Source organism: Malaclemys terrapin, chromosome 1 (genome assembly GCF_027887155.1).
Source record: "Malaclemys terrapin pileata isolate rMalTer1 chromosome 1, rMalTer1.hap1, whole genome shotgun sequence".
NCBI lineage: Eukaryota > Metazoa > Chordata > Testudines > Emydidae > Malaclemys > Malaclemys terrapin.
In genome coordinates this window covers 233,749,951-233,776,429 of record NC_071505.1, presented here as the reverse complement: position 1 = coordinate 233,776,429, position 26,479 = coordinate 233,749,951, and the positions used below count along the sequence as shown (strand labels likewise).

Below are 26,479 nucleotides of genomic sequence, written 5' to 3'. Positions count from 1 at the left end.
CCAGGTGGCCATGATTGACAGCCATACCAGTATGACGACGACGGGTACCAGTCATAATATACCATCGCCTGGAAGGGGCTGGTGCAATGCAGCACTACGGCTGCCAGCCCCACGGCTATCACTCATGCTACACCGTCTACCGCCAAAAGGCAGTTAGCAGCTGCTGCTGTGTAGCAATGCAGTCCCACGTCTGCCGGCACCCAGAGGACATATGGTGACGGTGAGCTCAGCTGAGCTGAGCGGGCTCCATGCTTGCCGTGGTATGTTGTCTGCACAGGTAACCCAGGTAAAAAGGCGCGAATCTATTGTCTGCCGTTGCTGTGACGAGGGGGGAGGGGCCTGACGACATGTACCCAGAACCGCCTGCGACACTGTTTTGCATCATCCGGGCATTGGGATCTCAACCCAGAATTCAAAGAAAAGGCGCGAACCGCTTCTCGGCTCGAGCTGTGGCGCAAACGTAGTATCTGACGGCCTAGGGGAAGGAGGGAGGGGGGCCGAGTGACGACATGGCGTACAGGCACAGGGAATTAAAATAAAGAACGGTGGCTGTGCATCAGGGAGAGACACAAACAACTGTCACAGACTGGTCCCCCCCAAAGATTAAACTGAAAACGCTGGGTTTAGCAGGCCGTTGATTTGACGGAGGGAGGGGGAAGCAAATGAATACAGAGAAAATCTATTTTTTTACATCTTAAGACGACGGTGCAGCGTGACTGATAGCCCTCGGCATCTTTCTGGGTGCTTGGCAGCAAATACGGGGCGGTGTATGACGATGGTCTTCAGGCCTATTGCACGAGCTGCTGCTCAGGGAAGACTCTGCTAATGTGCGATGACCCGACTTGTAATAGGCCGGCTAACAGTCATAATACACCATTTACTGCCAAAAGGCAAGCCCCACGGCTGCCAGCACCCAGATCGCCGATGAAGGCTACCAGTCTACTGCACCGTCTACCGCCAAAAGGCAGTTAGCAGCTGCTGCTGTGTAGCAATGCAGTCCCACGTCTGCCGGCACCAAGAGGACATATGGTGACGGTGAGCTCAGCTGTGCTGAGCGGGCTCCATGTTGTCTGCACAGGTAACCCAGGTAACCCAGATAAAAAGGCGCGAATCTATTGTCTGCCGTTGCTGTGACGGGGGAGGGAGGGGCCTGACGACATGTACCCAGAACCGCCCGCGACACTGTTTTGCATCATCCGGGCATTGGGATCTCAACCCAGAATTCCAAGGGGCGGCGGAGACTGCGGGAACTGTGGGATAGCTGTGGGATAGCTACCCATAGTGCAATGCTCCGGAAGTCGACGCTAGCCTCGTACTGTGGACGCGGTCTGCCGACTAGAGCACCTAGAGCATTTTATTGTGTGGACATACACAATCGTCTGTATACAACCGATTTCAATAAAACCGGCTTCTATAAATTCGAACTAATTTCGTAGTGTAGACATACCCTAAAAGAGGTGACTGTGCCCCTTTAAAATGTTCTGCTTTCTAGTGTAGTTAAGATGAACCAAATGAATCATTTTCATTATCTTTGCAAACCACAAACTGTGGTTTACCAGACAGGCACAAAGATACTGGACCTTAATTTCATATGTGAAGGTTTTTGTCAATGAGGTGAAGGCTATATCATTTATTCTGTGGCCTTGGTGAAGTTTTTGTTTTGTAGTCTTAGAATTACATTCTATCCCTTAATTTAATGTAGGCTTTAGACTATATGTATGATACTGACCCGATGTGGAAACTAATAAAGGAACAGGAATGTGAAAAACTGTCCTCTGATTTCTGTGTTCCTTCCTTTTTTATCCTTTGCAACTCAAGGGTAAGATATTCAGAGAAAAGTCTGTCAGAAACTATTGTCTTAGGCCCTTGAGAATATGCAGTCAAGTGGCATATGTACTGTACAGTAGCATTTAAATTGCTAAAGCACTAGTGTTTTCATCACTGTGTCATCCACCTTGTAGATTCTGGATAGATGTAATGCTAGCTTATCTGGAGAAGTCTAAAGAACTTTCCTTGAATATTGCTGGGCCTATCAAAGAAGTTCTGCTCTGTTCAGCATTTCACCATGTTGTTTGCTCAGGGTAGGTCTAGGAAGCATGCAAGTACACAGCACCTGTCCCGACTGGGCTGCCATTAGAGGAAAATAGTCTCCTCTGTGGAATATTATATTGATAAACTGTTATCACTGCTGGGGATTTCAGTCTCAAATATCGTCATTTGGACACATTTTAGAAGCAAAAGACTCACTTTACCCCTTTTACAAAGAACGACTATTGTCCTTTAAGAACATGTAACTTTGGGTGGGAAGAACATAAAGAGAAACCATGCAGCAGTGATAAAACTTATACGGGTGTCAAGAGTGTTTGTTTATGTTATTCTAGTGCTCCATTAGGATTTTAGGATGAGGAAATGCTAGTTTACATGCAACAGGCAATTAGTGGCTTTCATATTAGGGGCTAGTCCTATTATCATAATTAGTTATTCATAATGCACACAGTATGCTAGATAGGGTGACCAGATGTCCCGATTTTATAGGGACAGTCCCTATATTTGGGGCTTTTTCTTATATAGGTTTCTATTACCCCTCACCCCCGTCCTGATTTTTCACACTTACTGTTTGGTCACCCTAATGTTAGACACCTTAGAGAACATACAGATAGATATATTGTCTGCTCTGAGGTGTTTACAATCTAATAATTGACATGACACAACAGGCAAAAGCTACAAACAGTAGGAAGTGAAATAGGAAGGTAGTCAGATGATGTCACGCTGTCTGGAGTGGCTCACAACCATGGGTGCCTACCTCAGGGCAGACTGGGAAAAACAGGGCAGACACCCCAAACTGGTGGTATGTTCTATAAATAGATTTTACCAGGGATCACTGTAACAGTCTTAACACAGAGTCACAGACAGTACTCTTAGATTCTCCAGCCTATCGCCATTCAGACAAATTTAGTGATAAATGGTCACGTACACTAAATATCAAACCACATTCAGGTTGCTTCCAGTCTCAAGAGACCAGTCACTTATCTCAGATCAATGGGTTCCATAGATCTTACACCTAAGACAAGGCCTGCAGCCAATCCTGTAATAAACTATGTAAAGGGTTAACTAGGGGAAAAAAGAGAGTTATTTACAGGTTAAAGCAAGCAAACCTATACCTGTACCCACAAATGAGTTACCATCTAAATCCTAAAAGTGACAGAGCTGTAGAGAGATCTGTCAATTCAAAATGTCTTTTAGGGTGGACCAAGGAAATAAACCACGTTTCCTCTAAGCTGTGTGGCCACATGGCCACGCAGGTGTCTGTTAAGCCCCATGCAGGGGCTCAGGGCTGCGGTGGGGAGAGGCGCCTCTCCCTCACCATGGACCTGCAGGCAGGGAGAGGCACCCCTCCCCAGCACAGACCTGCCCCTGACTTGCTGCAGCCAGGGGAGAGGAGCCCCTCTCTTGGCCCGGCCCAGCACAGGCCTGCCGGAGCTGCCGGGGAGAGGAACCCCTCTCCTGGTCCGGCCCAGCCCGCTGGAGCTGCCATGGCCGGGGAGAGGCACCTTTTCCCTGGCCCCAAGCTGCTGTGGTAAGAGAGGGCTGGGGGAGTCCTCTCTCACTGCAGCCCTGGGGCAGCCTGCACCCCAAACCCCTCATCCTGGGCCCCACCCCAGAGCCTTCACCCCTAGTCAGAGCCCTCACCCCCTGCACCCAAGCCTCTGCCCCAGCCCTGAGCCCCCTCTCACACTCTGAAACCCTCGCCCCCGCACCACATGAATTTTGTTATGTGCACCAATATGGAGGTGATGTATATCACCTCCATATTGGTGCAAATTCATTCCGCACATGGACGTAAAAAATTAGAAGGAACACTGGAAGTAACCCTTGGGGATCTCTGGCTTCAGTTTGGTTTCTCTGGCCCTGAGAGAAATCAAACAGCACAGAGATGAAAAATCCTCACATCAACTATTTTTATTTCCCTCTTCTAGCATTCAGAGCGATGGGACAAGATCTTCTGCGTGTGCTTCCCCAGGGGTGGATGAGGCAATTAACAAAGCTTTTGTCTTGTAATGGACCTCTTAAATTTTGATGCTCCTCCTGGAGGGGTGGGGAGAGGGAAGGGAGGATTCCTATGCCTGGGTTCACAAGTTCAGAGCAAACATTTTCAAAGTTATAAAGCAAAACGTACATAGTTTCTGATAGCACGGAATACAGACATTACAAGTGAGATTCATACACACAGCAACTTACATGCATTTCGTAGAGTTTAAACACAAAACATGCTTATAAGACTGATACCTATTTTGAGCAAATCCAGCACACAGGTGAACTGTCTGGTCTCCAGCTGTGAGTTTCTCAGTTCTTAGCTAATGCCTGCAGTCTTGGGAAGAGCTGGTACCTGGTTTGCCAGTGTCACAGATGAGATTTACAAAATAAGGTTGCATGGTTACTGATAAAATTCATCCACATTCTCAACCCACTAAAATATCCTTAAAGGGAAAGTGTCCCCTTAATCTGAAACTCCAGCCTCCATCTCTTTCCAGCAGTCTTTTCACAACCTTCACCATCCAATCACCCTTTGTCCTTACTTCACATGGCAACCTTTGGGTATATCATCACATGAGGATTCAACATCTCCCCCCTTCCCTCAGCACAGGATCTCTCACCTCTTTACATTACTCCTAATGTCAGAAGCTTCTAGAGCTCTAGATGATTTCCAGTCCCTCCTGCCTGCTGACCATACAGCTAGTGATGTCTCTGTGGCTCCTGTCCCATGTGGTGCTGATAGGGGACCCTGAGAACAGGTGAATAAGGTATCTTCCTGGTTCCTTTACCATGTCAGAGGATGGGGAGCCCATGATGTGGAAGTTGTTGTATTATACAGAAAAATGTCATGCTCCAGTGATGTGGCAGGGTCCAGAGGTTGTGAAAACCCCGACTCCACCCAAGCCCCATTGATGCAGAAGTTCTAGCTGCTACTGGGCGTGGCTCTAGCCCTGGGGGAAGCCTTGAGCCATCTGGGATTCTTGTCTCTTCAAACAACATTGTGTGTCTCTTCCTTGCAGGTTATCCCGTTTCATCTTATCAATGAGATCATGGGCGACACGACATTTGCATCATGAAGACCAAAGGCCAGATTCTTTCCTTGAGCGTATCCGAGGGCCAGAGCTCAAAGAGGTATCCAGTAGGGAAAGTAACACTCACTCCAATTTGAGCAACGATGAGCAGCCAGGCAAAGTGAAAAAGTAAGTTGATCTGATTGTACTTTAGTGGGAGAAGAGTGGTCTTGGGGTAATCATGTTCTTTCTGTGAATGGGATGTGAGCATGCTGGGTTTTATTTGAGGACAGGAAATGAGTAGGGTAACTAATATTCTCCAGAAACTTTCCTGAAAGTAATTTAAGTCCTCCAACTTCCAAGAAAACTGGAGAAAGCAATAGTGAGTATAGTCCAAGTTGAAGCTTCCCTAATTCTCCAGAAGTCAGCATATCCAATTACATGAGTTTCAATAGAGTAGAGCTTAGCCAGCAATGGAACAGAAATAAGATAGAGCTGCTTAATAAATTTAATTTCTCTAGGGATCGTTATGCCAGGCTTTTTATACATAATTAGCAGAAGGTAACCATTGCTTTGGCAGATCTCCCCGGATAAGCAGTGGAGGAAGGCATGGTTCAGTTTGAAATTGCAGCTCTGTGGTCTTTGGCCTCACAGATGGAGGCACAAGCCCTCAGTTGCAGATAGCTTGCAGAAGCACTTAGGTAAATAATACATTTTCCCATCAGCTGATATAACATAAGAAATTCTTACATAGGAGTGCAACATGCAGATGATGGTGATACTTCTGCTACAACTAATGCATTCCTGCTGCTTTTGTTGGCAGTCATTGTGCTTGCTAGCAAATGTGCAACCACAGCTTAGAAATGCTATTTCTCTATTTGTTCATCAGGTAAGAGTAACAAACCCAGTTCCTGAATGGAGAAAATAAATGCTTTGTCCCCCTGAACTATTGGTATGCCCCAGTTTCCTCACTTTTTCCCACTCTGCAGTGAGAAGCAGATTGTAGTGTAAACACTGATACCACGCAATCCTATTCAAGCACCGAACAAACCAATTCTCTGAACCTCACATGAATGATGATAATGAATACTATTTCCTTAAAATGTTTTCTTCCTCAAAAGCATGTTGGCAAGGGTTTCAGAGGTGACGTTTTTAGCTTACATTGCTTATGACATAACAGTCCCTTACACCTGGACTTTATTTTATTCTGTTTGGGAAGAAAATACTTCCCAAAAGAGCACATTGACATATGGTCAGCTTACCTGCTCTCACTCTGCTGCTCTGTACTGGGGATGAAAGCAGTTCCCAGTGTAAAGACATTGAGAATCTGGACGTTAGCTTCTAGTGCTTGGAAACTCCACCCCAAGTATTTGTGCAAAATGCAGTAACACTTAATCATACCCACTCAAATATCCTCCATCAAATCACTGATAGGCTTCTGGTCCAGAAATCAGAATTTTTTTTGGCTGAGTTGAGCCATTAGAAGATGTTCACTCATCAGTGCCACAAGCAGGTTTAGTCTTGTCTAAAATCTTTTTTTAAATAAATGAACTAATGCCTTCAAGCGAGCCCTTCATGTGTTTCCAGGCTTTCTATTTTGCAAATGAACATAATACATGACTTAGTGCATGTCTACACTACAAAATTAAGGCGACCTAACTAATGTCAGCATACAGTCACTGCAGTAATTACATCGGTTGTGTGCATCTACACTTTACTCCTTGCGTCGGTGGTGTGCGTCCTCACCAGGAGCACTTGCACCAATTGTACTGTCAGAGTGGGGCATTGTGGGATGGCTTCTGAAAGCCAGTACCAGTCGATGTAACCAATACAGCATCTACAACCGTGGCTCTCAACCTTTTCAGACTCCTATACCCCTTTCAGGAGTCTGATTTGTCTTGCGTACCCCCAAGTTTCACCTCACTTAAAAACTACTTGCTGATGAAATCAGATATAAAAATGTCACAGCACACTATTACTGAATAATTGCTTACTTTCTCATTTTTACCTTATAATTATAAAATAAATCAATTGGAATATAAATATTGTACCTACATTTCAGTGTATAGTAGGTAGAGCAGTATAAACAAGTCATTGTCTGTATGAAATTTTAGTTTCTACTGACTTTGCTAGTGCTTTTTATGTCGCCTGTTGTAAAATTAGGCAAATATCTAGATGAGTTGATGTACCCCTTGGAAGACCTCTGTGTACTCCCAGAGTATGTGTACCCCTAGTTGAGAACCACTGGTCTACACTGACACTGCATTGACCTAACTACATCAACATTGACTATGCCTCTTGTGGGGGTGGAGTTATTAAGTCGGTGTAGTGGGGCAGTTACATCGGCAGGAACGAAATTTTAGTGTAGAAACTTATATTGGTCAATGTAAGCTGCCTTGCATTGACTTAACTCTGTAGTGTAGACCAGGCCTTAGTGGCTTAAATTAACCCCACACAGCTGGCTAAAAAAAAATGTTGCAGTTTGTTAAAACACAGTGATGGGTTTTTGCTGTAACTTGTAACTTTTTGGCAGGCTCTTACTTTGAAGCTCAGGCTCACATAGTTTGTGGCAGAGTCTGAGCTGGGTAAGGATTTGGTTTGAATTTGCAGCTGATAATTCATATTTTAGTGAACATCACACAGATTTGCAGCAGATTGATACAGTTCCATCTTTACTGAAACTGCTTCTTAATAATTCAAGCTTGGAAACCATGTATTTCTTTGCATGTCTAATGTATTTTGTCTGATTAGTCATGCTACTATCTTCTAGTCACTCAAGTCAACAGCCGAGAGATTTTCTGATTTCTGCATTAGGAGCCCATTAGTGTTTCTGGTTCAAAGCCAATAGAGTGGACAAAACAGGTCATGTGCCAACAATGTTATTTCTTTAGATAACCAAATTCTGAGATACCCAGTCTCCCCATCTCAGATTACGATGCTGTTGCCATGTGACAGCAGCTCCAAATTGTTGTGCCATTATGGAGAGTTAATTTTGCAGCAACAGCAGGCATTTCTGCTATCTGTCCAGGATTCTTGGCACTGCTTCTGTGAAGAAGACTTGAAAGGCTTGAGAAACACTTATAAGAGCAGCCAAATGGGAACGCTGCTATAAATAGCAAGATTCATGCTGTCAAGCATTAATACGCCTGAGAGCAGGCTAAAGTGCTTGAGACATCTGACATGGTCACAAACGTGTATGTTCTGTACATGATCAAGGGCAATTGGTGCTCTGAATAGTTATGCAAAGGGGCTTACAGCGGCGGTCAAAGTTGACCCTCTTAATCTTTTTAGAGTATGTGTAGGACCAGCAGTTCGGTCTATCATGTTGGTAAGCATGCACAAAATGTCCAAGGCTTTCATATTGTTCCTTTACTGTGTTCTGTTTAACTTGCTACAGTCACTGGTCCCTGGCCAGATTTAATGTCAACAACAGCAACAACACCAATGAAGAGTAAGTACATCACTGCTTGCTTTATAGCACCTACCTGCCTGTGATGTACCAGCTCCTTATCCTCTTCCCTGTTGAAAACATGTTAGTGACAATTGTAGCTATAGACTCCTGCTTATCTTTTTCCAAGCACCTTCCTGATATGTGGCTTTATTGTAGAGAAAGATCTAGTTTTGTAGGTCATGGAAATATCCCTATGTTTCCAGGAGAAGTTAGTGTCCTAACCTGAAGGGCAGCTTCTCTTCTTTTCCACCACCCAGTCTGAGTAAACAGCTCCTTAGCTCCCACCTCCTCAAATTCAGGCTGGCTGATTTTGCAGCTTTGCTAATGGGTTTGTTAACATTTAAACTTATGACTGAGAGAGCTCTATATTCTTTTTTAACAGTGTTCTCTTTTTTATTGACACACAGGGCTTTGCGTCCAAATCAAATGTTCAAATACCTTCAGGTTGTCATCTGTGGTTAAAAGTTGATATTGAGCAGGTTACGCGGAAGTTCTGGATGCACTCTGTGTAAATCAGGATTGGATGTCTTTCTAAAAGATATGCTTTAGCTCAGGGGTTCTCAGACTTTTGTACTGGTGACCCCTTTCACACAGCAAGCCTCTGAGTGCGACCCCCCCTTATACATTAAAAACACCTTTTTATATATTTAACACCATTATAAATGCTGGGGGCAAAGTGGGCTTTGGTGTGGAGTCTGACAGCTCGCGACCCCCCCCCCATGTAAAACCTCGCGATCCCCTGAGGGGTCCCAACCCCCAGTTTGAGAACCCCAGCTTTAGCTAAACCAAAAGTTGTTGGGTAAGTGCAGGAATTGCTTGGTGAAATTATATGGCCTGTGTCATACGGAAGGTCTTACAGAAATGATCATAACATTTTCTTCTGGCCTTGTGATCTGTGGAAGTGATAGGGAATAATAACATTTTAGATTTCTGAGATTCCTTCAAAGGAAGAGCTCTAGAAAATGTGTAATCTGAAATCACTCCATACTACTGTGGATAATGGCTCTTGCCCTCTAGCTCTGGGAATGGCACAGCAGCCAGCAGCACCTTTGTTCCTGCCATGATGCTAGTCTAGTTTTTAATTTCCCACCCGGGTAAAAACAAAAATAAAAAATCCCCAGGACCAAAAGGAAATTCTTTTGATCATTTTAGGCCATATTGGAAACATAGGAAATTGCTCCTATTCCCCCAAACAATTAATTGTTGAGCAATTCACTGTGAATTTAAAATGATAAATTCTCTGAAAACTTCTTTCCATTTCAAAACCCCATACTTTCACTTGGGAGAAATTCTTACTTCTCTTTAAGTGATTTTTGTTGTTGTTTTTGTTTCCATGTGCTTGATTTAAAAATAAGTGTCGTGTGCTACAACAGTGACCCAATACTCAGGATTTGGGGCTATTACTGTAGAACAGTAATAGTAGAACTAAAAGTGCAAAGCCTGGTTTAATGGTCAGGACACAGGACTGAGAGACATAAATACTGAATTCTAATCCCATTTCTGGCCGTGACTCATGCTGTGACCTTGCGCCTGTCACTCAACTATTGGTGCTACAGTTTCCCCAAATGGAGACAATACTTACTTAGCTTACAGGGGTGTTGTGAGGCATAGTTAGTTGGTATGTAGAGCAGTTTAAAGGTGAAAAACATTATGTAAGTACTACATTTTATTAAATACTATACTAATCTGATTATAATGGTATAGGCAGGCAAGTCTTTCCCAGCCTACAGGGACATCTCCTCCCCCATTCTCAGGAGAAACTGGACAAAAGACTTTTCCATTTCCTTTAGTCAAAGGGAATAGACATGACTATCCTTTCAAACAATTACTTGAATGCTGCTTACTCAATAATACTTCAGAGGAAATAAATTGCAGTTTTGGTAAAGCTCCATGTTTGTCAAGGGGCAGCAGAGTGCCCACTCTTGGGGCAGTGGAGACGAGGCCTTCAAGTCTGCAGATGTCATGCAGGGGCTGTGCTTGCTCTCAGGGTAGAGGAAAGGAGGGGCCTGTCCTTTCCTTTGACTCCAGTGACGAGTCTTTAGAGTGCTTTTGCATTGTACTAACGTTGCCGTACCAATAGCTACTGTGTTTTAGATCAGGGAGATGGATGGAGCAGTGTATGAACAAAGAGGCGAGTGAATCCAGCCCCCAGTGAATACCTGTAGTAAATGCAGAGGGTCAGGGGAAATTCCATCCCCAAACACAATAAAAACAGCCATCTACTGATGAGTGGGTTAACTACTGATTTTTATCAAAACACCCCTTCCATGGTTCAATGGCGCTGATACATTTTGATTGCTTAGCCATGTCAAATGAATCTTCCTTGTGTAATCAGGCTTATAAATGTGCAGCAGCACAGCTCTTTTTAAAAGAAGCATTATGCCCTAGTGCTACAACCACCCTTGGGAGCCAAACACTTTGAGTATTGTGAACCAGTGCATTGATACGAATAGTGGTTATGAATGGGGTTCATGTCATACACAAAAGCATAGTAGTTTGCTGTCAGAATGGATAATGTGATACCCAAGAGTGTTTCTGAATGGCATAGAGCTTTGTGGGAATGGCAATATTTGAATTTAAAATGCAATCACACAAGATCAGAAGGCTAATGGTAAAGAAAATGAACTTGTGAATAGCACCCTCTGCTGTTGTGCTAGCCCTGCTAAGGTGGGTTGATGTGCAAAAACTTATTTGATTGACCTTATGTGTAGGTAGGACTTTAGGAACTCTTTCAATTAATCAGACAATCAACACAAAGACTAGATTTGCCCTACAGTTGTGCTCCCTGGATTTTCATGGGCATCAGCGAAGTTTCACTGTATGTGTTGACTGTGCTCAAGCCTGGTTTGGTGAACATTTAAATAACCTCTTGGAGAATGCAAACAGGGATGGTTTTAGGATTTTGAATCCTCCCAGCAAACTAAGGCAGGGGTCTTTCAAATAACCATGCCCTACTGCATCACAATGGGAGTGTGGTGGTAGCAGTATCAGGGCTCATGTTTATTACCCTTGGGTAAGGGATATTTCCAAGCCAATTGCACTTATCTTAAAATTAGTGAATATATTTTCACACTGTCCTCCTGTCCCTTAAAATACTGTACTCTCGTTAAAATTGGCATGTTCTTAGGTAACTCTACAAACCGCAACATAAGCTTTCTCTCCTGTGAGAGGCATGTGCAAGAACATGTGGTGAACATACGTGATGTGAGCTCATGGCATTTTTCCCTGCTGTGCCCATTGGCAATAGGATTTTTCTACATGCCTCTCTGGTAGGTGATTCTGCTCTTGTATACTCTAGCTTCACACTGGAGTGACTCAGTTCACTTGAATAAATTTACTCCTGATTTACACTGATGTGAGAGCAGAATCAGACCTCGGGTTTGTCTACACTGGCAATTTACAGCACTGCAACTTTCTCGCTCAGGGGTGTGACACCCCCCCCCCCCCCCGAGCGCAGCAAGTTTTGGTGGGGGCGGGGGTGTCTGGGAGCCATGCTTCCAGCGGTGGTAGCTATGCCCCTCGTGGAGGTGGTCTTTTTAGAGCGCTGGGAGAGCTCACTCCCAGTGCTCTGATGTGACCACACAAGCCACGTAAAAGCGCTGCTGCAGCAGTGCTGCCAATGTAGACTAGCCCTAGTGTGTGCAGATCAGAGTGGAACAAACAGCCACCCTGGGAGGAAAATGCCTTGTCTACCACCAAGCCACAGCTTGTACGTAGAGTTTAGACTTGCAAGTGGCCCATTTACATTAAATTGTCAGGGATATTGATGCTTTCCTAACTGAAGCATGGGGACTGAAGCACTGTCTACTTCGGGAACAAAAATCTTAAATACAAACATTGTATGTGGAAATTTTGGGGGCAAATTCTTTGTTGGTATAAATTGATACAGTTCCATTAACTTCAATGAAGTTTCACCATTTACACAAAAAGAATTTGGCCCAAAAGTTAAAGATCGATCAAGTAGTGGCAAAATTCTAGCAAATAATTTCCATCCAATCTGAAAAAGATTTCTTTTTCTATATGGTAATTGGAGACATACCACCACAACTGGATTTGAGCAACCCCAAACTTTGGGGAAGTTCAAATCAAATAGAGGACTGCTTCCTCTATACTGGGCTGAAGCAGAACCCCAGATATGAACTCTAGAAGAGTTTGTATCTGGACCAGAACCTTGCAGCTTCAGTCTACCTCTTATGCTGTTGAATGTCAGGAAATAACAATGTGAAGAGAGAGCAGTAGTAAAATGCCATTGGTTTATTTACATTTATTGTCTCCGGAACAATTAATAAATGTGAGGTGAAAATCTGGCCCATTGAAGTCAATGACAAAGTTCCTATTGACTTCTAGAGGGTCAGAATGTCACCTTTCTTGCTCAGATTTTGAATAATACTGCTGTGCTGAATAGACAGCAAAAGCTTGTTTCCACATTTTGGTTGGCTTTGTTCAAACATTGGCTATGGTTCTCCTCTTGCACTGGGGTAAGTCAGGGGTAACTTTAATGGAGTTAGCCAGGAGCAAAACAAGTGTGAGAGGAGGATCCGACCCTTTTTACTTAATCACTACCACAGCTTTAAACAGGCAGTTGCTGCTGTTGGGGTTAGAGTATGTCAAAGGACCAAGCAAATCTTGAGACTGTCAAAGCATTTCACGTTCTAATGCCATGAAATAGATGTTTTTGATTGCCTGAATTTTAAAGAGTCAAGCAAATAGGAAACATTTCACTATAAACAAAGCAAACACTGTTGTATTTACTTGCCTGATAAAGCATGGGTTAATCTCTCACAAAATCAGCCAACATGATTTAGTACCATGCTACTGTTAATTCTGGAGCATAGATCATGTAATACAGGTCCCATTTATACCAAATGGGTGGATCGCCTACTTGAGAAGCCCTGCCCTCTCCTCTTCTGTAGGAGCAAAACCCAGCTCTATAGCCTCCTTTATCCCACATCAACTTCCATCCTCTAGCCTCGCTTAGCCTAGCCTGGTAAATTGGGAACATTGCTAAATGTTACACTATGTTACACAGCAAGAATAAAGAAAAGAAAGAGACAAAGGAGGAGAAAAAAGAAGAAAAAAAGGAGGAAAAGAAAGAGGAGAAAAAAGACGACAAAAAAGATGATAAAAAAAAAGAGGAGTAAGTATTACTAGTGAATGTATGGTTGTAACACACCTCCTGCACCATAGAGCCTTTCATGGAGTAGTTAAGTCTTCAGAGCAAGGCTCCTGCTACAGTCAGCATTTTCCCAAGCTGCAGGGGTGTTCTCGTGTCAAAGCTATAATACATTTTCAAATTTGAAACTGCAACTGCTCAAGGAACCTGCAGCATCTTCCCAAGCATACAGGTCTGTCCTTGGCACCTTCCCAATGATTTGTTGCACTAACTTCAGACCAGGAGTAGCGGAAGCTCCCTAAAAGGGGGAGGGGGCCACTGACTCCCGAACCATGGCCCCGCCCCCATACCACCCCTTTTGCCCAAGCCCCCGCCCTCATGCCACCTCTTCTCCCCAAGGCCATGCCCCCACCCTGCCTCTTCCCCCAACACCCCACCCCCTGCTTGCTCCTCTTCACCCCGTCGCTCGTCCTTAGAGCCGATAAAGTGATGGGGCCATGGCCCTCTGTCCCCCCCCCACCTGTTCTGGCACCCCTGCTTCAGACTGAGCAGTAAAGGGAATTCAAATGATCTCTGATCACCTGAGAAGGCAAGAAATTGCCTTCTCTATCAGGCCCTATTAGTTAACAGCAGTCTCCTTTGCAAGTCTGTACAGGCTTGGTCATGGTTCAGAATATCTGTAGAGTCAAGGTGGGGCACAGAACAAAAAAATATACTTATACAAATACTGACCAATTCAACATCTTCTGTTATATTTTCCATTATTTACCCTACTGTGAGCAGGAGCAACTCTATTGACTTCAATGTGGTTGTGATTTCTTACATCAAGCAGTGCATTTGGCCCTTAGTGTTATGTAAATAGACAATTGTTCCCTAATTAGCAATTTATAAACTCCGTTCCCATTGATTAGGGTTGGCTTTAGTTCAATGCCATGTAAAGAAGAAAAGATGGAAAGAGAATGAGTGTTATATGTGCAGAATGAACGCTGTTTCTGAGGGGTGTGTTATAATGAATACATCACAGATGTGGGTAGAGTGTGCTGTAGGTACCGTATTGCTGTAGTATCCCTAGTTAAGAATGCCACTTCTGGATGGATTCTTTCTGATCCCAGGACATAGATTCTTCTCTCTTAACCAAAGCTTTGTTCTAGAGGAAGCTCTGTCAACCTCCCACAGTGTGCAGTGGGGTTTGTCCTTTCACACAAGTCTAAGGTTCATTGAAACAAACCAGAAGAGAAAAGAATGGGATTGACTTACATGAGAAAGGGTTATTCTTTTGAGAGTGCAAAGTAGGCAATGACCTCTTTGACTCCAGGAACAGGGTTATCACAATTTTGTTGTGGTTTTTAGAAGAAATTGGTAAAAATTCTTGGCTGGTGGGAAAGGTAAATAGGTTTGTTTTCGGTTTTAAAAGAAGGGTGCCTATACCATGAATGTTCGGAATTGGGGTTTTTAATGATAGCACATGTTTCAATGTTATTTTGACATCTATGTAAATTTTTCTAGTTCCTTTTGATTTTCATGGATTTTGGGCATGTAGGAATAGACTGAGTCAAATGAGAAAAGCTTCAGCTGCTGTACTGAGTAATATCTGGGATGTCGGCAGGGATGGCACACCCTTTGGTGCTATGTCTTTGTCATTAACTGAGCTGCAACCATTACAATCTACTAGAAGGATGTTCAGCCTTGGAGATCAAAAACATGACCTCCTTTTGGAAATAATTTCTCCCAGTGTACCTCTGCATGTTTTACTTTTCAGGAAGAAAAAGGAGATCTTTGTGATTGATCCTTCAAGCAACCTGTACTATAGGTGGCTGACCATAATCGCGACCCCAGTATTCTATAACTGGTGTATGCTAGTGTGCAGGTATGGATTTATATTTAATGTTTATTTTAGGCTGCAGAAGGAGTGCCTGGTTTGTCTGGAACTGGAAAAGCCCACCTGATTCTTTTATTTTAATATAGTGCCCAGACTTTTTCTTCCCCATTACTACTGCTGCATTGCTCATTCACTAATTAGTTTTCTTGAGGATATGCCTTTTTTTTTTTAAGGTTTAGGACAGGGATCAGCAACCTTTGGCACGCGGCCCACCAGGGTAAGCCCCCTGGCGGACCAGGCCGATTTGTTTACCTGCCGTGTCCACAGGTTCGGCAGATCGCAGCTCCCACTGGCTGCGGTTTGCTGCTCCAGGCCAATGGGGGCTGCGGAAGTGGCCCCAGCACATCCCTCGGCCTGCGCTGCTTCCCGCCGCCCCTATTGGCCTGGGACGGTGAACCATGGCCAGTGTGAGCCACGATCGGCTGAACCTGCGGACGCAGCAGGTAAACAAACCTGCCCGGCCCGCCACAGTGCTTACCCTGGCGAGCTACGTGCCAAAGGTTGCCGATCCCTGGTTTAGGATTATGTGTCAGACACCTGTTCCAAATCCTTTATTCTGGTTTCTGTTCTTCTAAAGTGCGTGTATATAATATACATACACACCTACATATGCACACCACATACGTGGAAATGATATCTGTGAGATAAAATTAAGAGTCCCGTACATATATCATGTTCTTTGGACTCCCTACACTCTGCTCACTAATCCGTCTCCCCCGAACAGATTAAACAGCTGCCATTACTCTCCGTCTCCCAGAAGTAGCCCAACAAGCCAGATAAAAGTTCTACCCCAGCTCTCGAGGTGTAGGACAAGTGAATATTGCATCAGTGATAGGATTATGCTAGGAGAATTTTGCCACCAATCATGGACATAAACAGGAGCTTTCTACTGTTGATGAGAGGAAATTCCAGAAAGATGGAAATTCTTTCTATGCCTTTAGCCTAAAAGGCCCCAAATTCCCTGGGCCTTAAAATCCTGATATTCTGTATAAAAACGCTATTTTAGGTGATTTTGAAGAGTGTTCTTCTCCCTCCAAGTCTGTATATTTGGACTCATGATCCTAATGAAGCCTATTGTTCCAGGCAGAGGGAGCTGAACATATTAGCAATAACATTTAAGATGTTTTTTTAAAATAGTTTTTCGGTAAAAAATGTGCCCCTCCACACACACTGGGTGGAGCACTATCAAGATTTTCTCAGCATTCATTTTGAATTACCTGCAGAACTTACTGCTAAACTCGTGCTGTTAAAACCTTAATATCACACCACACCATCACGCATTTTATTTCTTTCTCTTTCATTTTGTACAAAAAACATAGCACTCTTGTTAAAAGCTGTTTCTTCATTATGCAGTGTAGTTGTAGCTGTGCCAGTCCCAGGATATTAAAGAGACAAGGTGGAAAAGTATTATCCTTTATTGAACTATTCTGTCTGTCTGCCTAAAAAGTCTTTGACTGGCAGCAAGCATTCCCAAATCTGTGCCTGTAATGGCATCTGTGTGCCATCTAGTGGCTACAGTACAAACTGAAACTAGGCCAATGTATTTCTCTAGGCACTGTTACCATTTATGGAGAAACTTGTGGTGGTCAATACAGGGATAGATAGGCTGGTGGATGGCAAGCAAGATCGGGGAGTAGGCAAAGAAGAGTCATTTAAAATTAGTATGAGGAATTTTGACATGGCTTTTCCTCCAATGGCAGGAAGATATTACTGGAGTACGTGAAATGGACAATCGGACTCAGTGTATCAGAGTCATGTGGGCGTGCTATGGAGGCAGATCACTTAGCCTCTGGGAGGCATGGGAGATGGTGTGCCCTGTGTCACGCAGGAACAAACCTTCTTCCAGTTGATCCAGGAATTAACTTGATGGGATCTGAATGAATTCTGTACAGTCCTCCTCTGCTTGTAGCTCTGATGCTGTGATGTGAGATCTTGAGGATCTGAGCTGAGAGAACTGACGCAAAGTAACGTGTGTGGGATGTGTGTCTATATGTGAAATTTGCCCCTGCTATGTAAGACCTTTGGTTTCAGAAATATCTCATTATGTTAAGTCATTACATTTAAATTCACAGCAAATACTCCAGTGCAGACATGATGCCCACAGCCTGTGCAGTGCCAGCAACAGTTGCTAAAATGCTTTTAGAATACACATATAGTACTCTCTGCACCTGCTTATACCAGAGGAATGAAATCTTCCGTGTCTTTGTGGTTTTTTTAGAGCCTGTTTTGATGAGCTACAAACTAAACATATTATATTATGGGTGGTCTTGGACTATAGCTCAGATATTATCTACATACTGGACACATTCGTCAGATTCAGGACAGGTGAGTCCTCTTAGGATTTTACATTGTTTTCAGACATAACATGGGTTATGCCCTACTGGATCAGTATGCCGGTGGCTCATATAGTTCAGTATCCTGTCTCCAACAGCATCTAAAACTAGACACTTCTGAAGAAAACACAGGAAACTCTGAGGTGGGAAATTATGGAATAACCTGTGTTTAGAGAAAGCTTTTCCTAACGCCCCTCAATTAGAGATTGGTATATTCCCTGTCTTATATCCCTTCCAAATTTAAAAACAAAAACAAAACAACCCTATATACTATGATGGCGGATTTTTTTTAATCCATATAAATGTTGAGTACTGTTTTTTAATCCTGCTAATGTCTTGGCATTAATGATCGTTTGTGGCAATGAATTCTACAGGCTGTTTATTCTCTGTGTAAAAAAAAAGTATTCCATGAGGCGACGGAGCCAGTTTGCCTGCAAGAGTGCTGTGACAGCCTCTGCTAAGAACTTTTCTCTTGCAGTGGATTTGAACCAGAACTTTAATACTATGTTGTGTGCAACCAAGCAAATGATATCAGTACAATGGTGACCACAGTTGCAGGAGGGAGGTAAAATCTGCTATTGCCTTGGGAGGCATTTAAACAATTCACAGCAGAAAGTAAACTCAGCCTCCTTATCATTTAAATTTAGCAAGTAACTTGTTTAACAAATCAGTATATCTCAGATAGATATCTGAGGCCTTAAGACTTAGATTCATTTGGTTTCACCTTATTTCCACATGAGGCCAACCATACCCAAAAAGATTCCTTCTGCAGTGTACTACAAGGGGGATTTCTAACAATCGAGAAGAAGATGGGAGTTCGTTGGTACTGCACAAGGGATACAAATGCAGTCCTAGACTTTGCATGGGACTATTCTGATTAGGATTGTAAATCTGTCAAAGCACTGCTAAAATGCTGACTCAACAGTCCTGGGTTGGGGTTGCAGAAATGCTATTGTGAGTCATTTAGTCACTTCAATGCAGGCATCTGCAGTGGTTTCTGTGAAGTGGTGGAATGTGGAAGTGTTCTTTTAAGTGATGTAATTCAAAAAGGCCATTCTAGGAGCACAGGGCCATGGAAGGAGGAACTTACTTTAGAGAGCACTGGAGTGGTTTATTCAAAGTACAGCTGAAAATGAGAGGACAATAGGGTGGTCTGAAGGAATCAATGTGAGACTAGAAGCCAGGACGTACTGAATTCTAATCCTGGTTCTGCCACTGACTTGCTGTGTGGCCTTGGGCAAGTCATTCATCTCTCTGCCTTATTTCAACCGTCTGTGAGATAAGGGAAATAATGCTTAACCACTTACCTCACATGGGTGTTGGGAGTATTAGTCAGTCAACATCTATACAGTTCTTTGACAGTACTATATAAGAGATACATATTATTAAAATAACTTTGACTTCCAGCAGATTGAAACTGACCTACTCAGACTTAATATGTTACTTTGTGGTGATTAGAATGGATAGACAGACTCCCCATCCCTCAACCCAGTCCCCGTGTTTGGAATATAAATAGTACTAACAATAACAACCTTTTAGCTCAAATACTACAGCTGCTGCTTTACAGATCCCTGTAGTGGCAGATTCCTAACAGACAGGAGTTACCCTTATATGAAAATGTTGTTGTGTGCACCACTAATTTACTGCAAGGGGACTCAAGCAATACTTTTATTAGGTGTATAGGACTGTCAGTTCTGATCAGATCACTGGCCCACGTACTCCTGTCTCCCACTGCACCCGGTATCTGATCATTCATAATGCATGTAGCCAATTGTGCAATGCAGTAGAAGAGGGATCCTGATCCTCGCAAGTAATCCTCTTTGCTGTGAAGATTTCTTCATTTGTACATTTCTAAAAAACTTCCAAAAGCTGCTATACAGAAAAGGTGTTGCTGTACTATCAGTGGAATTTTCCCCCTGCAGGGGCTAGTAGAGAATCATCTGGATGTGTATTCTCCTTGCATCTTCAGTAAGCATTACTCAACTGTGTTTCATAGGCAGGGCCGGCTCCAGGCACCAGCTTAACAAGCAGGTGCTTGGGGCGGCCAAGGGAGAGGGGCGGCATGTGCGATAATTCAGGGGCGGCAGGTCCCTCACTCCCTCTAGGAGCGAAGGACCTGCTGCCGAACTGCTGCCGCCGATCGCGGCTTTTTTTTTTCCCCCAATTGCCGCCGCCAGTCGCGATTGTGATCGCGGCTTTTTTTTTTGCTTGGGGCGGCAGAAATGCTGGAGCCGGCCCTGTTTATAGGTTATGATTGTATGTAGTTCCTCTTGGAACACTGTTGCCATCTCGGTCTTTCAGAAGTGACAAATAGCACTGCAGCCGTACTGCTCAGGAATCCTATCATTGTAAGAGTAGAGTTGGCTTTTCAGGTTCTCCCATTTCCCAGTACACAACCGCACTGATTTTAAAGTTGGTTACTGGCCCAAAACTTACATTTTCTCATATTTCTTAAAATGTAACTTTTGCTGTAATCTTTGGTATAAATTAAAATCAGCATGTGTATATATCAATGATCTGATCAAAAGATGAATCAAGAGCAAGAAGCCAATAAAGGCGAATATTACAAGGGTTCAGTCTTGCCAGATATTTATTAGTAGCAGCAAAATACAGGTTTTGCATGAAGAAAATGAATAAAGTAAGAGAATTAACTTAAGGTACCTTATAGCCTGGCCACTGATTGTGTCTAAACACTGAGGCCCAGATCACCAAAGGTATTTAGGCACCTACCTCCTATTGTTTGGGAGTTAGGCACCTACATACCTTTGATGATCTGGGCCTGACTTCTGATTGACTGGTTGGGTATTTGGAGGTAGGGGGATATAATAACTGTGTTTAAACCCACATCTCAATCACATTTGCACACCCAGAAGTCCCATGATAGGGTCGATTCTATTAGGGCCCCATCCAAAACTCATTCTTTTCATTGACTTCCATCAGCTTTAAAGCAGGCCCTTACACACCATGTCAATATCACCATTCTGTAAATGAATTGTGTGGACAAAACCAAATAATGAAAGACACAATATTAAAAACCCGTGTTAAACAATTGTAATGGGATGTTCTTTAGTGGGCGCCTTAAATCATGTATTCATATTTTTTATTTTTAAAAACTATTTTTTTCCACAAAATCAAGATGCATATTAGAAATTCTGGTGGCCATCTCGCAGGACCAAAATGATTCTGAATAGTGAAGTATCTCCCTAGAGAGAAAAAGTCAGCTCTGAAAATTTTATTTCCTTTTGGAATCTGGGATTTCAGCCCCCGTCTGCAGATCTTCGGCTGACAGCTCAGGCTCTTTTGGTGTGACTGCTGCTGGAATACTGTGTCCAGTTCTGGTGCTCACAGTTGAAGAAGGATGTTAGTAAATTTGAGAAGGTTCAGAGGAGAGCCATGAGGATGACTGAAGGATTAGGAAGGCTCCTTATAGTGATATACTTTAGCTCAGTCTATTTAGCTTAACAAAGAGATGGTTAAGGGGCAATTTGATTATAGTCAATAAGTATCTACTTGGGGACCAAATATTTAATAATGGGCTGTTCAGTCAAGCAGAGAAAGGTATAACACAATCCAATGGCTGAATATTGGAGATAGTCAAATTCAGACTGGAAATAAGGTGTAAATTTTTAACAGTAAGAGTAATTAATCATTGGAAAAATTTACCAAGTGTCATGGTGGATTCTCCATCACTGACTATTTTTAAATCACCGTTGGCTATTTTTCTAAAAGATCTGCTGTGGGAATTATTGTGAGGAAGTTCTATGGCCTGTGTTAGACAAGGGGTCAGATTAAATGATCACAATGGTCCCTTTTGGCCTTAGATTCTATGAATCTATGAGTAAGTGTTTATTTTTGGTAGAAAATGCTCGATGAATCATTGTAATAGTCTAGTTGGCACTGGTTGTTCAGAGAGTAATAATAATACTTAGCTCTTATATAATGCTTTTCATCAGTAGATCTCAAAGAACCTTACAAAGGTCAGTATCATTTATCTCCATTTTACAGATGGGAAACTGAGGCAATGAAAGACAAAGTGACCTACCTGAGGTCACCCAGCAGGTCAGTGGCAGAGCTAGGAATAAAACCCAGGTCTCCTGAATCCCAGACCAGTGCTCTATCTAGGAAATAAATAAACCTTCTTCCCTGACTGGTTAGAGCATTAATTAATTGCTTTTAATTAAGATTTCATTTAAAAAGTTACATAAAGCTTATTATTTTACCAACATCAAGACTATCTCACAAATACTTTAATGGACCAAATGTCAACCCAATAGTTTCCATGACTGGCTCTTTTTTTCACTCATAATTTTTTGAGAGATTGTAAATGTCTCACTGAAACACAAACAAAAAAGAGTCATCTCCCCAAAAGAAAAAACACCACCCCAGCTTAATCTTCGGTACAAGAAGAAAATCACAGATAGCTAAAAAAAAAATCTATCCTGTTATGTTAGGGTCTCACTGAACATTTGTTGAATTCTACTATATGCTGCTTATTCTAAGATTTCATTTGAAAACATTAAAGCCCTGATCCTACAGACAATTACACATGTGAGTAGTTCCACTGAAGTCAGTGGAATTAGTCACAGGAATAAAGTGAAGCATGTGTTTGCAGGATCAGGTCCTAAGTTTCTATCCTTTCTTATTGCAAAGATACAGCCATCACAACATAAAGGAGACAGGCTGCTGCTCTGTAACCCAGCCATGCAGAAAACTGCCCAACAATAACAGGGTTAACCCCCTACTATGCCTCTTCACCTGAATTATTGCGAGCTTCAAAAACTAACTGAGGTTGATTAAAATGTGGGCAATGTCTTTCTCTTTCTTCTCTTCAAACAAAACTGTGAAAATTAAATGCAGAAACTACATTCTGGCCACATTCAGTTAGAACAATTAAAAACATAAGAAGTCAGAAAATACAAAAGCTAAGGCTACCAGAGCAATGTGAGCTCAGCCATGTTACACATACATAGTATTGTCTAGTTTCTGCTTTTCCTGCTTAAATGTTAAGCTTAAATCTTATTGTTTATGTTGTATACCATAAAACAAACTGGATGTACAACATGTCTGAAGTAATGCTTGTCTGGCTTTTTGTGATTTTTAACTATACAGCCATACCTTAGTATTGATGTAACTTTGTACATTTAGTATTGAAAACAAGTGGGAAGCTCCCGCTGAAGTCAATAAGGGAGGCCTTTGTGTATCCAAGGAGCAGAATTTGATCAGCTAGTTCATATTGTATATTTAAATACTATAAATATATTTAAAATATAGATTATTTTTTCATATTGTGTCACATATTTGTCTGCATCACTAAGCCCGAGTTATTCACTTAAATTGGGAGAGGAGTATTGGTCTTGTGGTTAAGGCTAGCACTAGATTGCAACTTTCTAGAGAGCAGTTCCCAGTTCTGCCACAGACTTGCTGTGTGACCTGGAGCAGGTCACTTAGGGTATGTCCACACTGGTATTAAAAACCCACGGCTGGCCTATGCCAGCTGACTCAGGCTCAGGGGGCTTGTCCTCATGGGGCTGTTTAATTGCAGTGTAGATGTTCAAGGCCAGGCTGGATCAGGGCTATAGGGTCCTGCGAGGGGTGAGGGTCCCAGAACTTGGGCTCCAGCCCAAGCCCTAATGTTTACACTGCAATTAAACAGCACCTTAGCCTGAGCCCTGCAAGTCCGAGTCAGCTGGCATAGGCCAGCCGTGGATGTTTAATTGTAGTGTAGACATACGTTTAGAGACTGATTTTGCTATCTTTACACTGAAGAGCATCTTAATCCATAGACTTCAGTGGGACTAATCATGGAATAAAGTGCTACTCAGCATGAGGAAGAGTATCAGAATCTGGCCCTTCATCTCTGTTAACGTCGGGGGAGGGGTGCGTGTGTAATAATGTTCCCATTCATGGTGTGGCTTATCTATTTGGACCCTGATGCTGCAATGAGATCTGCACAGATAGAACCAACACCCACATGGAGCTATACTGACTTCATTAGGACTTCATGTTACAGTGGTCCAAATAATTGTCTTTGTGAGTTTGGGGCCTTGATACTGTAAGCTCGTTGGGGCATGTGCTGTCTCTTAGTGTATAGCGAATGTTTATCACAATGGATCCCCAGTCTTGGTTGAGATCTCTATGTGCTATTGTAATTCTACTGCTACTACTAAATATAAAGCTTATACAATATCTTTTTATGAAATATACCAGAAACCTATGGAAAGTACATTAATGTCCATATATATTATGATAAGTTTCAAATGGAATAATGTCTTCAGTATTTGCAAGCAAATAAGAATCCTTCAGGCATAAGCTGCAGCCTCTTTCTGACTAATTATAGGTTTGTGACCCATCTTCTAATGTATTCTAACAAAAAACTGTTATTTTTTTATTCTTTTAAGGCTTCCTTGAACAAGGCTTACTAGTCCAAGATGAAAAGAAACTAAGACAACATTACACCACTACTGTACAATTCAGGTTGGATATCCTCTCTCTTTTACCAACAGACCTGGCATATTTAAAGCTTGGGTTGAACTACCCTGAACTACGGTTTAACCGCTTGCTGAGGTTTGCCAGGCTATTTGAGTTTTTTGACCGCACAGAAACCAGGACAAACTATCCAAATATGTTTCGGATTGGAAATCTTGTCTTGTACATTCTTATCATCATCCACTGGAATGCATGTATATATTTTGCAATTTCAAAGCTTATTGGGTTTGGAACTGACTCCTGGGTCTATCCCAATGTGTCCCATCCAGAATATGGACGTCTGTCCAGAAAGTATATTTACTGTTTGTATTGGTCAACACTGACACTGACGACAATTGGAGAAACTCCGCCTCCGGTGAAAGATGAAGAGTATCTCTTTGTGGTCATTGACTTCTTGGTGGGTGTGCTGATCTTTGCTACCATTGTCGGTAACGTAGGCTCTATGATTTCCAACATGAATGCCTCCAGGGCAGATTTCCAGGCCAAAATTGATTCCATAAAACAGTATATGCATTTCCGAAAGGTGACAAAGGATTTGGAGGCCAGGGTCATTAAGTGGTTTGATTACCTCTGGACCAACAAGAAAACAGTAGATGAGCAGGAAGTTCTTAAAAACCTGCCTGACAAACTTAAGGCTGAAATTGCTATCAACGTCCATCTGGACACGCTAAAGAAAGTGCGTATTTTCCAGGATTGTGAAGCTGGGCTTCTTATTGAGCTGGTGCTGAAGCTGAGACCTACAGTCTTTAGTCCTGGAGATTACATCTGCAAAAAGGGGGATATTGGGAGAGAAATGTACATCATTAAGGAGGGCAAGTTGGCTGTGGTGGCAGATGATGGCATAACACAGTTTGTTGTCCTAAGCGATGGCAGCTACTTTGGAGAAATCAGCATCTTAAACATCAAAGGTAGCAAATCTGGTAACAGACGGACAGCCAACATCAGGAGCATTGGTTATTCCGATCTATTCTGTTTATCCAAAGATGATTTGATGGAAGCCCTCACTGAATATCCTGATGCCAAAAAGGCATTGGAAGAGAAAGGGCGGCAAATTCTGATGAAAGACAATTTAATAGATGAAGAGGCGGCAAAAGCAGGAGCTGACCCTAAAGACTTGGAAGAAAAAGTGGAAAGACTTGAAAGCACTCTGGACAATCTACAGACTAGGTTTGCTAGGCTCATGGCGGAATACAACTCAACCCAACTCAAAGTAAAGCAGAGACTCACCAAAGTGGAAAACAAAATGAAGAAATATGGAAGTGGCTTCTTATCTGATGGAGGGGAAGAGTCTGTAAAAACTGAGGAAGTGGAGAAAAAGAATTAATAGTTCATTTATATTTCCTCATTCAATCTAGAATATTTCAGCATGTAAAGTCATAAATATATATATATATATAAACATATTATATATGTGAAAACACTCACACACACACGATTATTTTTATATGGACTCCAAGAGAATGATTTTTAGAGTTTTTAACTAAAGCAATATTTTCTTGTAAATAGGGAATTGTTATTTTTATCTTGTTTTTAGGAGGAGACTTTGGATTGTCATTTGGGTCTTTTTTGTACTGATGACATGTTTCTTATGAGTCATGCTCAGATTATCTTTAATGTGGTATGTATAGATCTTGACACATTTAATTGTTGTTTATCTCTTTCCATGCTCCATGAAGGAATCATGTGTAATGTAATGGACTCTTCCAGAAAGAGGAGACAGATCTGTATTAGTAATTAACTATGCTATGTCCACACCCTGTACCTTGGTAGCCTAGTAGTCTACTAAATACATGTCGTGAATCCAGACTACCCAAAATCCATATTATTTCACAGCAATGTTAAGGAACCTATAGGAAAGGCCTGTCTTGGCTATATAATCTGTTATGTGATATGAAATACCCAGGTACTTGAATGCCACAGATCTCAAAATGACACCTTTCTACAGTGCTGTGCTGTGGTCATTGGAAAGTCCTTATAGAGCAACCAATGGTGCTTAATTTGCTCTCCGTGCAGTTCTACTATGGTTTCTCCACTCTGCAACTGTTATATTAACTGGACTGCATTAACTCTTTCCTAGCCCTTTCCATGCTGGGATAATCCTTGCATGAAGGAAACCCCTAAGGGATTGTCAGTCCTGGCAACATGGTTCCATTAAAGCTGAGAAGAGACAGT

At 42.5% G+C, this 26,479-nt stretch overlaps 1 protein-coding gene across 1 annotated transcript in view; it reads left to right on the top strand.

Moving 5' to 3' along the window:
- CNGA3 (cyclic nucleotide gated channel subunit alpha 3) overlaps positions 1 to 26,113 on the top strand; it is a 55,368-nt gene extending 29,255 nt beyond the window's left edge. The window contains exons 4-7 of the mRNA XM_054016530.1: positions 5,055 to 5,234; positions 15,369 to 15,476; positions 17,707 to 17,813; positions 24,220 to 26,113. Of these exons, the coding sequence (XP_053872505.1) occupies positions 5,055 to 5,234; positions 15,369 to 15,476; positions 17,707 to 17,813; positions 24,220 to 25,631 (1,807 nt within the window). The 3' untranslated portion in view covers positions 25,632 to 26,113. The remainder of the gene's footprint in view (positions 1 to 5,054; positions 5,235 to 15,368; positions 15,477 to 17,706; positions 17,814 to 24,219) is intronic.
- The last annotated feature ends 366 nt before the right edge of the window (positions 26,114 to 26,479 follow it).